This window comes from Salpingoeca rosetta (assembly GCF_000188695.1).
Source record: "Salpingoeca rosetta unplaced genomic scaffold supercont1.9, whole genome shotgun sequence".
NCBI lineage: Eukaryota > Choanoflagellata > Craspedida > Salpingoecidae > Salpingoeca > Salpingoeca rosetta.
In genome coordinates this window covers 664,061-675,840 of record NW_004754925.1, presented here as the reverse complement: position 1 = coordinate 675,840, position 11,780 = coordinate 664,061, and the positions used below count along the sequence as shown (strand labels likewise).

Genomic DNA, 11,780 nt, shown 5'->3' with positions numbered 1-11,780 from the left:
GTCCACGAAAATTATGTGAAAATCCCGCGAATTATCCATAACGAAGTGCGTCTGCAAGCAGATGACGTTTCTGCGCTTCAGCTTTCCTTCGGTGCACCGAAGTGGCCCTTGAACGTTAGACCTGCACGCGCGAGCGTCACCGTTTGGATTCGAACGCGCACGAGCTACACGACGTTGTCGTCTTCTTCATCAACACACACACACACACACGCGCATTCGCACGTTTTCGTTTCCTGACGGTTGAGCGCAATCAAACCTAAACAAACGACACCCAACGGTTTTCCCCGGCAGTGTGACCGACATGAGTGGCGATAGGGCACGACCGCACGCGCGCCCAAAACCAAACCAAAACACAGCAGAGAGAAAAAAAAAAAAAACTGACTGCTGGTGATGTGGTGGTGTTGTTGTTTGAATGGAGCCTTCTCTTGCTTGCTTGGCGCACTCGCGTCATGGCCATAACCTGTCTGTGTCGCTTGCTGGCCGGCTTGCCTGCTCGTCATGGCCATTTCCCACGACAGCAGCATTCCAGCGACACCACCAACCAACAACAGCACAAACGTGTGCTTGCTTCTTCTTCCTTGCTTCTGCTTGTCTTGTTCTGGCTAGCTAGCTAGCTAGCTCGCTCGCACTCAGGCACTCAACCCTTGTTGGTTCATTTGTTCATTTACTCTTTCCATTCCACCTTCACAGCACCTCAACCACCCCAAAGCAACCTGCCGGTGTTGGTTTGTTTTCCCCCAGCCAACCATAGTTTGGGTGCAACAGTCCTCGTTCAGCGCAGCACGTGAAAGTGGTTCGTGCACATTATCTCTCGACTGTACACGAACACCACGAACACCCCAGCAGCACCACTCGTCTTCGACGGGTATCGTCCAGCATTTTCTCCACGAACCCATTTCGTGCCACCAGTCGCATAAACAGCAGCGGCAGCACACAACAGCAGATCTCCACCGCGACATGATGGACCATCAACACCACCAAGCACAGGCACAGCAGCGGCGGTGCAGCGGCGACGATCGCACAGACAGCAGCTGCTCTTCCTCGCCAACCTGGCCCATGTGGGCCACGGAGGAGACGGCAAACGGCCACGGGTCAGTCGCCAAGCGCATGGTGGCCCAGCGGCCGCCCTGGCACCGCAACTCTCCGCTCGCCTCCGTCTCTGGCAGCTGCGACTCGCTCCTCGCTGGCCAGGATGACGATGGCCGTTGCGTGCAGTCGCCCCCACCCATTGCGTCCGGCAGGACGCCCCACAGCAATGACGGCGGCGATGATGGCGACGATGGTGGCAACTACAACAGCGACCACGACGACATTGACGACTTTTCCGATGCCGATGCCGTGCGTGCAGTGCTCGGCGTTGCCAACACCAGCAACAACAACAGCGACAGCAACAGCAACAGGAGCAACAGCAACAGGCGCAACAGCGAGGACCATGACGGTGCCGGTGATGCCGGCTCTGTTGACTCACACGTGTACGAGGATGTGGAGGACGAGGACGAGGCAAGCGTGGGCACGGTGCCAAAGCTGCCACCGCGCATCTACCGCTGGAGCAAGGTGCGCAAAGACAGCGGTGTCTGTGTCGTGTCCGCAACCACGTCCGCGTCATCCTCTTCAGCCCAACTCGACATTCCCTCCCCAATCAAGGAGGCCTCCACATCAACCGCCACCAACGACGCAACAACAACAACAGCCACCAACACCACCGACACAACAACAACTGCGAGCAAGGACGAGGTCGCACCAGCGCAGGCGGCACTTGGCAAGCTGTTTCCCCAGCAAGGCAAGCACAAGCAGCTCCGGCGCCCGCTCACGCCGCCACAGCACCAGCCCATCATCGACGCCGCAGCTTCTCTCCCGTCGTCCCCGCTCGCGTCACGCCGCTCGTCCGTGCCGGAGGACCTGCAGCACTTCCAGCAGCACCACCTCCACCAGCAACAGCAGCCGCATCACCAGCAGCCGCAGCGGGCCCGGCGCGGGTCTGGCCCGTCTTCGGGTCCATCGTCGCGCGGGCGGTCGCCATCGATGTGGCAGCTGTTGTGGCAGCCCATCCAGCGGCTCTCACGCTCCCGCTCCCGCTCGCCGCACCCGGCCGAGGCCAGGCCAAAGGGCAAGGGCAAGGGCAAGAGTGGCAACACGAAGAAGCACAAGCGAGGCAAGGCAAGCAGAGGTGGCAGCGGCAGCGGCAGCAACACCCCGCCCGTGGTGGTGAGCAAGGCAGATGCAAAGCGCGGCTATGCCGTGCCGCAGGATGCAGTGCTCGCGCCACGCGACGGCGTCGACTACAGCAGCGTGGACAACAGCAGATGCACAAGCGCATGCAGCAGCGTCAGCAGCACGGGGACGAGTGTGAGCGGGCTGGACACGTTTGACCGGGAGGCGGCGCTGCGGTCGCCAGAATACGCGCTGGTGCCGGAGGAAGCAGACGGAACGGTGCACGAGCTGCCACGCCACCGTGACGGCGACGACAATGACGACGCCTTTGATGGTGATGGTGATGATGATGATGATGATGATGGTACGGAGGTTGGGGATAGTGAGAGTGGTAACGACTGCAGCAGCGCGTGTGGGGACGATGCCAGCATTGCCACACTGCAGCCACCACAGCACGACAGCCGTGGCACGGACAGCGACGACGTGCAAGCGCAGCAGCACGAGCAGCAAGAGCAGCAAGAGCACGAGCAGCAAGAGCAGCAGGGGCATAAGGAGGTTAACAGCGCAGAGCAGTGCAGTGAAGAGGCAAGCAGCAACGACGTCGACAGCTTGGTGGAAGGGCGAGAGGTCAACTGCGGTGGCGTCGTCGTCACATACCACGCCGTGCCCAGTGTGCAGCAGTGCACCCACTGCAACACGACGGACAGCCTGCTGTCCTCCTTTGGCGGCAACACGCAGCACCAGGAGGCGCAGGCCCTGCTTGACCGCATCTACACGCAGATTCCCTCGCGCCAGGAGCGGAGCCAGACCACGGCTGCCACGGGTGCAGTGACGCCAGACAAGAGCGTTGGCGGCTGGCTCAAGAACAACATGCTTCGCCGCAACAACAACGGCAACGGCAACGGCAACACCAGCAAGCAGCAGGTTGCAGCTGCGCAGCTTGTGCGCGTTGGCGTGCCAACCCAACCCATCGACGACGGTGCTGACAGCAACAAGGCAACAGACACGGCAAGCGACTGCAAAGGAAGCGGCGTCAGTCTTGTGTCTTACGACAACAACGACCTGTGTGCTGAGGTGTGCTATGCCATGGCAGACCCACCGCAGCACCCGCTTCGCCGTGGCGTGCATGGTGTCCGTGGCTCCGAGCAGGAGCTGGACAGCGATGAGGACAGCGAGCGCTACGACGAGCTGAGCGACTTGAGGAAGAGCGTGGTGTATGCAGAGGTGAACAAAGCGGGGCGCGGCAAGCATGCACGACACGTGTCAGCCACCCCATCGGAGTTGAGTGTTCGTAGTGACGGCTACGCTACTGTTGGGCCTTCCACCTCCGGCAGCGTTCGGAGCGGCCGATGGCAGTAGAGATTGTGTGAAGGCGTACCTGATCGCCTGACCGACTTGCTTACAATATTATTCATGCGCATGCGTGTGTGCGGGGAGGGAGAGAGATGAATCGCGGCACACCTTCCTCGTTTCGTTCCTTTCGTCTTACCACTTTCTTTGCTTGCCTAATTAAAGAATCGACATTTGGTGAATATTTTGCCACAGAAATCCGCACTTTCTCTGCCTTGCGTTCTGCAAGCAACAACCAATCTCACACCACTGACCGAAACAACCACCAAACGCAACCCCCTTCCCCCACGCTCCATCGTCATGGCGCTGTATCCGCCAATCCAGCCCTTCATGTCAGACTACCTTCAGGTGTGTGGCGCTTGGTGACAGTGATGGGCTGCATGTGTGTTGACATGCATACACTTGGTTGCACGCGAACCATCGCTTCAAGAGGTGAAGTGAGACCACACTGCTCACGGTCCTCAATTTCCTTCCGATCTTTGGCTGACTTCCTCCCTCTGTCTCTGTCTCTGTCTCTCTCTCTCTGTCTCTGTCTCTCTCTGTCTCTCTGTCTCTCTCTCTGTCTCTGTCTCTGTCTCTGTCTCTCGTCGTGTTATTGTGTGATAGGTGTCTGACATCCACACCCTGTACTACGAGCAGTGCGGCAACCCCGATGGCTACCCCGTTGTGTTCCTGTACGAGATTCCTGTGTGTGTGTGCGGTTTTCACCGCACGTTGGCTCATCATGTGCATGATGTGCATGTTCTGTGGCTGTGCTGTGTGGTCACAATTCATCGTCTCACACCCCCCCATGCGCTCTCTGGCATCTCCAACAACCCGTAGTCATGGAGGACCTGGCGGCGGCTGCCGCGAGAACGATCGCAGGTCCGCACGATCAGTGCTTGCTCGCTTGTCTTTGTGCTGTGCTGTGTTATGTTGCATTGTGTTGTATTGTGTTGTATTGTGTTGCATTGTGTTGTATTGTGTTGCATTGTGTTGTATTGTGTTGTATTGTGTTGTCTTTGTGTTGTGTTGTGTTGTTTTGTGTGATGGCTCATCAACCAGCGCACATTGACGAGAAACCCCTCACATGAACATGGATGCATGGGTGGATGAATGACTGTGCGCGGCGCTCTGTGTGTGTGTGTGTGTGTGTGTGTGTGTGTGTGTGTGTGTGTGTGTGTGTGTTGTCATTCACAGGTTCTTTGATCCCGCGTTCTTCCGCGTCATCCTGTTTGACCAGCGTGGTGCTGGTCGCTCCAAGCCCCACGCCTGCCTTGAGGTGTGTATGTATGTATGTGTGTGTGTGTGTGTGTGCTTTCAAAGTCGGGTCAACACTGTGACCTCGACCTTACCATGCACGAGTTCACTGCCCGCGATGATCCCCACCGCCCATGCTCATTGCATGTGTGTCTCCTCTCATGTGCAAACTGCTGTCGCCGTTGCGTGCACCACCAGGACAACACGACGTGGCATCTCGTCGCCGACATTGAGAAGCTGCGCGAACACCTCGGCATTGACAAGTGGGCCGTGTTCGGCGGCAGCTGGGGTCAGTCCCAGATTATGCTCCCGTGCGCCGTCATTGTGGGTGCCTTCTTGTGGGTGCTTTGCTCGTGTGTATGTGTTCAAATTCGCTCGTGCGTTGTGGCATTGCCGATTCCTCTGCCTGCGACCAACCGCACAAAGAAACACAGGATACTATGCTGCGCGGGCCCTCCTACTCACCGTGCCACCACCTCCTCCTCGCTCACCTGAACACCGCAATGGCAGGCTCGACGCTTGCGCTGTCGTATTCGCAGACGCACCCCGACCGCGTGACGGCCCTCATTCTTCGCGGCATCTTCACCCTCCGCCGCAAGGAGCTCCTCTGGTTCTACCAGGTCTGTTTATGCGTTGTCTGTTTGTGTGTGTGAGTGAGTGAGTGTGTGAGTGTGTGTGTTGTGCTTGTGGGTGTTCTTTGTTGTGTCGTCTTGTCTGAGTGTTCGTTGTGTGTGTGTGTGTGTGTGCGTGTGTGTGCGTGTGTGTGCATTTGTGTTGTGTACCGCTTGGTCCTTTCGTGTTCACCGTCCACTGCTGACTGTTATGTGACTGCCTGCATTGCACTCGTCTGCATCTCCATAGGAGGGAGCGAGCCACATCATGCCAGACTACTGGGACGAGTATCTCGCACCCATTCCCGTCGAGGAGCGCGGCGACCTCATGAGTCAGTCAGCAACCAGAACACAAACAAACAAGAATGCTCAAGATGTGCATGCCCAGACACTCGCGCATGTACACATGCATATCACGTCCACATGTTCACGCTACATGCATGCTCACATGTTCATGTCGTCCAATTGCTCGCTTCGTCCTCACCCGTGTTGTTCTCTCTTCCCATGGTCGTTGCAGGCGCGTACTACAAGCGCCTCACAGGTGCAAACACAGCAGAGAAGCTGCAGTGCGCCAAGGTAGGGCGGCGGTTGTTTTGACTGTACTTGCGCAACCGCCACTCCATTGCAGTGGTGTCAACGTACATGCACACACACATGTTCACACATGCAGCAATCGCACTTTGAATTGCACACAACACAACACGCAACACACACAACACACCATGGCGGCCAGGCATGGAGCACGTGGGAGTGTGCAACGGCAAAGCTGTATGTGGACCCCGAGAACGTCAAGCGCGGCTCCGACCCGGAATGGGCCCTGGCATTCGCCCGCATCGAGTGGTCAGCAACGCAGCGGCAATCGTGTCGCTCCTAATGTCCTTTGTGTGCATGTGTGTGTGCATGTGCGTGTGTGTGTTTGCACTTGCGTGAGTGTGCCTTTGTGTTGATGCATGTGTACAGACGATGCACACTTACCCGATTTTGTCGTGCATTCGCCTACGATCGAGCACCTTTCACCACGACCAAACTCCCGCCCCCCCCCCAACGCCACACTCACATCGTAACCCCTCCTTCCACCATCACCACCATCAGCCACTACTTTGTGAACGGCGGCTTCTTCCACTACGATGGGCAGCTCATCTCCGAGAGCCACAAGATCCGCCACATCCCCACCACTATCGTCCAGGTGCCGTGACATGACATGACATTACGTGCCATGACGTGACATGATGTAGACTTCCACCGCGTTTTTGAAGCCGGCTCTCGTGCCCATAGTCGAGGGTCATGCCAAGGGCGTTTCGGCATGCCACGCCGTCTCATCACCCCCGCCCCACATCCTTGTCGCCACACCGCGTCCACTCCTGTGTCCACTTGTGTGCTACACCTTCGCCAGGGCCGGTACGACCTGGTGTGCCCCATGCGGACCTGCTGGGACCTCCACAAGAAGTTTCCCGAGGCTGACGTCATCATTGTCGACGATAACGGCCACGCGAGCTCGGAGCCGGGCATCCAGCGCGAGCTGGTTGGCGCATGTGATCGCCTGCGTGACGACCTCACCCAGACCATGCAGCGGCTCTCGCTCTCGCCCCACCTCAAGCTCGCCTCCCGCCTGCAGGTGCCGTGCACATGCGTGCTGCTTGAGCGGCTGTTGTGGGATTGTTGAGCGACTGTTGTGGGATTGTGGTGGTTGCATGTACGCTGCTGTGACCTTTGGCTCCACCCCCCACCAGATGCACGCCCTCCCCTCACCTCCACCCTCCACACCACATCGCTCACCTCCATCTGTGTTCCAGACGGCTGCGGAGTCGATGCTTCGCCCGGTGTCTGGTTCCCCCTACAGCACCGCCCCCTGCACGCCCAGCACCGCCGCAACACACGCGCACGGCCGCGATGTTGGCGGTACGTACATGCCACAGCAGCAGCAGCAGCAGCAACAGCAGCAATCGTCGTCGTCCCTGTCAAGCACGGTGCGCAGCGAGCAGACGAGTGCACCGGGAACACCGCGTCGCTCAAGCGCAGAGGCAGAGAGCCCACGTACGTGCGCATGCAGCTCCAAGGACGAGGGCTTGGAGAGAGAGAGGAAGAGGGAGAGGGGGAGGTTTTTGGAGTGTATCTTGATGGGTGTGTGTGTGTGTGTGCGCGCGTTTGTGTGATTGCTGGCTGATTGCTGTCATTGCCTTCAAGCTTTTCGACGTCTCCTCTCGCTGGGTTGCTTTCACTCTGACACCCCCCCCACACACACTTTGTCGTTGCAGGCCTGAACAATGTGCTGCACAAGCGACCCTTGCAGCCTCCTGGTGGGTATTCCCACAACATCTTCGGCTGATGCTGTTCCAACCCCATCATCCGCACACTCGCACACACACACACACACAAGCACGCGGTGATGTCATCATCTCGTGCAGTTGTCCCGGCAGTTCACAGACGTGTGTGTGTGTGTGCATATGTGTGTACGTTTTTTGAGGGGGTTTCCTTCCGTTGTGTGTGCGGTGTTGTGCCGTCGCTCGGTTGTTTCTGTTTTGTTTCGTGTTGCTGTTGTGCCAGCTGACGTGGGCTGCTTCGGTGTTACAATGAAACACACATCGAATTGCCAGTTGCACGCTCGCCTGCCTTTCCACCGACCGGGTGTGGTCACACAACGATAGTACAACCACAACAACCACGCACGCGCAGTCACATCACCATCATCCATGCACTCGTGACACGACAGGCGCGCGCACACACACACACAGACAGACAGACAGACAGGCAAACAGACACACACACACACACACACACACACACACACACAGACAGACAGACAGACACACACACACACACAAAACACACACACACAAAACACACAAAAACACACCAAGGTGTCCTCATATCATAGACTGGCCTTGACCAGCATGCCGCCATCGACGGGGATGACAGCACCGGTGATGTACGCGCCAGCACGGGAGCAGAGCAGCAACGTCACGCCCGCCATATCTGCCGGTCGGCCAACGCGGTGCATGGGTACGGCACTCACCACCTCGTCCCCAAGCTGTTCCAGTAGGGCTTTGGTCATCTTGGATGGAAAGGGCCCTGGGGCAATTGCGTTGATGCAGATGTGATCTTCGGCCAGCTTGGATGCCAGCACGCGCGTCATGTGGTGAATGGCGGCCTTGCTTGCGGCATAGCTGTATGTGTCTGTCAGCGAGACCCCAATCCCTGTGATGGAGCCCACGTTGATGATGGAGGCGGGCGCCGCCTCCGTTGCGGCGGCCTTGAGCAGCGGCAGGAACAGCTGGACAAGCCGAAACGCCGCCTTCACATTCAAGTTGAGCAGCTTGTCCCAGGCAGACTCCGGGTGCGTCTCCAGCGCTTCTCCCCAAGTGGCGCCGGCGTTGTTCACCAGGATGTGCAGCCGGGGCTCGCCCGTCCTCTGAAAGGCAGCAAACAGGGCACCGCAGCCATCGAAGCTGGACAGGTCTGCTGGCAGCGGGTGACAGGATCCCCGCGCCGTTGCTCTTCTTGCTGTGACTGTTGTTGTTGTTGTTGTTGCTGTTCTTGTGCTGGCAGGGGTTGTTCTTGCTGTTGTTGTTGCTGGTGTGCACTGGCATGCGGCGTCTCGCTCCTGTTGGTCTTGTTCCGCAAGTAGCCTGCACCGCTCGTTCACATACTTGGCAAACTTGGTGCAAGCGTCTGCTTTTCGCGAGCTCACATACACCTACGCCAGTGTGCAGCAGGATGCGCATGTCAAAACAAGTGCTTGTGCAACAACCAAAAGGAGGATGGGGCAGAGTGAGAGATGGAGATAGATGGTCGGATGGAGAGGGAGGGAGGGAGAGAGATAGATGGACGGATAGAGAGAGATAGAGAGAGCAGTAACTTGATACACACACAGACACACACACACAGACACACACACAGACACAGACACAGACACACACACACACACACACACACACACACACACACACACACACACACACACACACACACACAGAGCTGTGCCTTGCCTTTGCGCCGTTGACAGCGAGGGCTTCTGCGATCATTGCGCCAATGCCACGCGATCCGCCCGTGACTAGCGCTACTTTGCCACGCACATCAAACAGGTCTTGTGTTCGCAACCCACGGCCTCCATCGCGCTCGCGCTCATCCCCCATCATCGTCAGTGACACGACACCATGAAAAGTAGCCAGACGGTTATTTTCGTCCCGCATCCACGTGTTTGTTTTGTTGGTGAGTTTGCGGCACTGACAGACCAAGCGTCAGTGCGAGTGTGAGTGTGCAAGTGCTCCGACGCTTCTTTGTGTTTGTTTGTTCCCTCTCTCGCACTCTCTTGCTTCGTCCCCCCCCCTCACTCACCTCTTGCTTTGCTTTGCTTCGCTCACAGCACATCGCACACTATTGGCTCACCCCCTCCCTTCTTTGTTCTCCCCTCCCGACTTGCCTTGCCCTACTATTTTTACGGTTCTGTTAGCTAGTCATAGGTAGCTCGCTGTTGACCAGCCCCTTCCACCCCAGTCCTCCTCCGCGTCTTCGCCAGCCACTACAACACCACACGGATCGATACACACACACACACACACACACACACACACACACACACACACACACACACATAATAGACAGCAACTACAGAGCAGGGAAATTGCCGACATCCATAGAGACGCATCCAGACAAAACGCATCATGAGTGACACCGCAACAGCAATGAGCAACAAGAACGCTGGCGATGACCAGCCGCCAGCCAAGCAGGCCAAGGTCACGGCTGCACCCGCCAACGACGCCAACGATGCTGCCATGCCGGACATCCGCGTGGCCATCGTCGGCGTTGGCAACTGCGCCAAGTCGCTGGTTGAGGGCGTTCAGTACTACGTGGAGAACCCACACGACCAGGTCGGCCTCATGTATCCCGACATTGGCGGCTACACGGCCAAGCACCTCAAGTTTGTGGTCGGCTTTGACATTGATGAGCGCAAGTGCGGCAGGTCCCTGGCAGAGGCGCTGCGCGCCAAGCCCAACTGCGCCATGGACCACGTGCCGGAGATAACAGAGACCAGCGTGCCAGCTGCTGCGCGCGTGCACCGTGGACCAACGCTCGACGGCATCGCTCCGCACATGACGCAGTACCCGGTTGATACCACCTTCAAGGAGAGTGGCGACAAGCCCGTCACGTTGGACGAGGCCACGGAGATTCTGCAGCGCGAGAAGGTGGACGTGGTCATCAACTACCTGCCCGTCGGCTCACACGAGGCGTCTGCGTTTTACGTCGACGCGGCCGTGCGCGCGCGCTGCCACTTTGTCAACTGCATCCCGACCTTCATCTCCACCAAGGAGGCCAAGGCGCTGGAGCAGCGGTTCATTGACGCGGGCCTCACCATTGTGGGCTCGGACATGCGGTCTGCGTGGGGCGCGTCGCGCGTGAGCGAGGTGCTGCAGGGCGCCATGCTCGACTCTGGGCTCATGGTCACGCAGCACATCCAGATGAACATGGCGGCCGGCACCACGCAGGGCCACGAGACGCAGCGCACGGGGCGCACCGCAAACACGGACTTCCTGAACATGGCCAAGCAGGACCGATTGCACTCCAAGCACGTCTCCAAGGAGAATGTGCTCAAGGGCCAGAACGTGGTGCGCGACACAAGCACGGCGGGCATGACGCTCTTTGCGGGGCCCTCCCTCACCGTGCAGCAGAAACCAGGTGGCACGTACCTTGGCTCCGACAACAAGGTTGCCAACTTTGACATTGTTGCGTATGGGTTTGGCGGCGCGCGGTACGAGCTGACCGCCCGCCTCTCTGTGCAGGACTCGCCCAACAGCGGCGGTGTTGTGGTCTCTGCCATTCGCTTCTGCAAGGTGGCTGCCGAGCTGGGTATCGTTGGCTTCCTGCGTGGTGCATCCGCGTGGACGCAGAAGACGCCGCCGCTGCAGATGCGCACGGGTGACGCAAAGTTTGAGTGCGACGCGCTGTCCCGCCGTCAGCTCACGGACCTCACACGTGCGCAGCTGAAGGAGAACACGCCCGTTGCAGACACCCTTCCATACACGTTCCAGTCGGACACCCTCGACTACGAGTGACGCGCGCATACGCATGTGTGCGCATGTGTGCGTGTGTGCGTGCGTGTGTGCGTGCGTGTGTGCGTGCGTGTGTGTGTGTGTGTTTGGTGAATTGGCTGCGCGAGGTCGGGGCTTTATGTGTTGACTCAATCAATTGTGGAATTGAGACGCGTGGACTGTCCTGACTGGTCATACACTTGCCTTCCATCATGTCAGTCTTCACTGGTTCTAGTTCGTTCATTCTCTTGGTTTGTGTTTGTGCTTTCTTTCTCTTCTTCCTCCACGCCCACCACATCTTCTTCTTTCGTGTGTTTGCGTTATCATCGAAGCAATACAAACGCTGCCGCTGTCCAATGAATGATACTGAGCATGACAATCCCGAGCAATAGCACACAGACAC

At 58.1% G+C, this 11,780-nt stretch overlaps 4 protein-coding genes across 4 annotated transcripts; 3 read left to right on the top strand and 1 right to left on the bottom strand.

Moving 5' to 3' along the window:
* The first annotated feature begins 5 nt into the window (after positions 1-5).
* PTSG_12123 (uncharacterized protein) lies at positions 6-3,683 on the top strand. Its single transcript, XM_004994897.1, has one exon. It carries the CDS (start codon positions 958-960, stop codon positions 3,508-3,510), a length of 2,553 nt encoding a protein of 850 aa, XP_004994954.1. The 5' UTR covers positions 6-957; the 3' UTR covers positions 3,511-3,683.
* PTSG_12122 (proline iminopeptidase) lies at positions 3,662-8,017 on the top strand. Its single transcript, XM_004994896.1, has 13 exons — positions 3,662-3,849; positions 4,108-4,175; positions 4,324-4,365; positions 4,681-4,762; positions 4,939-5,029; positions 5,251-5,360; positions 5,602-5,683; positions 5,869-5,927; positions 6,085-6,191; positions 6,444-6,537; positions 6,745-6,966; positions 7,145-7,385; positions 7,607-8,017. The coding sequence occupies exons 1-13, from the start codon at positions 3,802-3,804 to the stop codon at positions 7,675-7,677; spliced, it is 1,317 nt and encodes a 438-aa protein (XP_004994953.1). The 5' UTR covers positions 3,662-3,801; the 3' UTR covers positions 7,678-8,017.
* A 203-nt stretch (positions 8,018-8,220) lies between these two features.
* Positions 8,221-9,487, bottom strand: PTSG_04055 (short-chain dehydrogenase/reductase SDR; the record flags this gene model as incomplete). The annotated part of the gene is made up of 2 exons (XM_004994895.1): positions 8,221-9,045; positions 9,323-9,487. 2 exons carry the CDS (start codon positions 9,485-9,487, stop codon positions 8,221-8,223), a joined length of 990 nt encoding a protein of 329 aa, XP_004994952.1.
* Positions 9,488-9,644: 157 nt separating this feature from the next.
* On the top strand, positions 9,645-11,753 carry PTSG_04054 (myo-inositol-1-phosphate synthase). The gene has a single exon (XM_004994894.1). It carries the CDS (start codon positions 10,013-10,015, stop codon positions 11,399-11,401), a length of 1,389 nt encoding a protein of 462 aa, XP_004994951.1. The 5' UTR covers positions 9,645-10,012; the 3' UTR covers positions 11,402-11,753.
* Positions 11,754-11,780: the final 27 nt, after the last annotated feature.